This window comes from Myotis davidii, unplaced genomic scaffold (assembly GCF_000327345.1).
Source record: "Myotis davidii unplaced genomic scaffold, ASM32734v1 scaffold663, whole genome shotgun sequence".
NCBI classification, from domain to species: Eukaryota; Metazoa; Chordata; class Mammalia; order Chiroptera; family Vespertilionidae; genus Myotis; species Myotis davidii.
In genome coordinates this window covers 1061170-1062009 of record NW_006295816.1, presented here as the reverse complement: position 1 = coordinate 1062009, position 840 = coordinate 1061170, and the positions used below count along the sequence as shown (strand labels likewise).

Below are 840 nucleotides of genomic sequence, written 5' to 3'. Positions count from 1 at the left end.
AGCCATGGGCCTGCCGCGGTTCCAGAGGGGTCCCCGGGGCGAGGCCTCAGGGGTCTGCTTGTGGCTTCTTCTCTGATCCAGGCCCCACAGCCTGTGCTGGGGTCGAGGGGAAGGGGAGGGTGTGTGGGGAAGACGAGGGGCCAAAGGGACGCCCAGCTCCCTTAGAGACGCAGGCGGGTGCTGGCGTCTGCAGGGTACGGTGGGTGGGTGTCGGGGTCTCTCAGCCCCTGCCCCTCCACCCGGCTGAGGAGGGGACACGGTCCCCCAGCACCTCCCTTCTCATGGGTCCCAAGTAAGCCCGCGCCCAGGAGGTAACGGGACACGCACGTCAGGGTGTGCGCTCTGAGTCGGGGTGCCCTCTCCTGTGTGTCCCCCAGTTCCCTCCTGTCTGCATACAGGAGGCTCCCCATGTCTGTGTCATGTGTCCCCTGCACCCCGTGTGTGGGTGGTTCGTGCTTGTCCCATACCTGCCCTGTGTCCCTGCATGTCTGTGCGGATCCCTCCCCCCTCCCCCGGGGGCAGCCTTGAAGGGTGTCTGGCTCCCCAGCAGGTGAGCACGGAGCATGAACTAGCGGAGCCAGCGGCCAGCGGGCAGGAGGGCGCCCAGGCCCCAGACGGGTGCACACTGAAGAGCCTGGGCCTGCCCCCGCCGGCCTTCCACAGCCTCGTCCTGGACCTGGGCGCCCTCTCCTTCGTGGACACCGTGTGCATCAAGAGCCTCAAGAACGTAAGGCCGGGCGCCCTTCGGGGCCCTGACCCCTGACCGGCGCCAGGAGCCCTCTGAGCCTCTGACCCCCACCCCCGAACTTCCCTCCAAACCCCCCCCTCCCCCCTGAACCT

General features: G+C 68.5%; 1 protein-coding gene across 1 annotated transcript in view; it reads left to right on the top strand.

The window, feature by feature from the left end:
- The window catches only part of SLC26A6 (solute carrier family 26 (anion exchanger), member 6), a gene marked incomplete at its 5' end in the record, with an annotated part of 13707 nt that extends 12944 nt beyond the window's left edge, over positions 1-763 (top strand). Inside the window, one exon of the mRNA XM_015568269.1 lies at positions 348-763. Within this exon, the coding sequence (XP_015423755.1) occupies positions 348-763 (416 nt within the window). The remainder of the gene's footprint in view (positions 1-347) is intronic.
- Between the last annotated feature and the right edge of the window lie 77 nt (positions 764-840).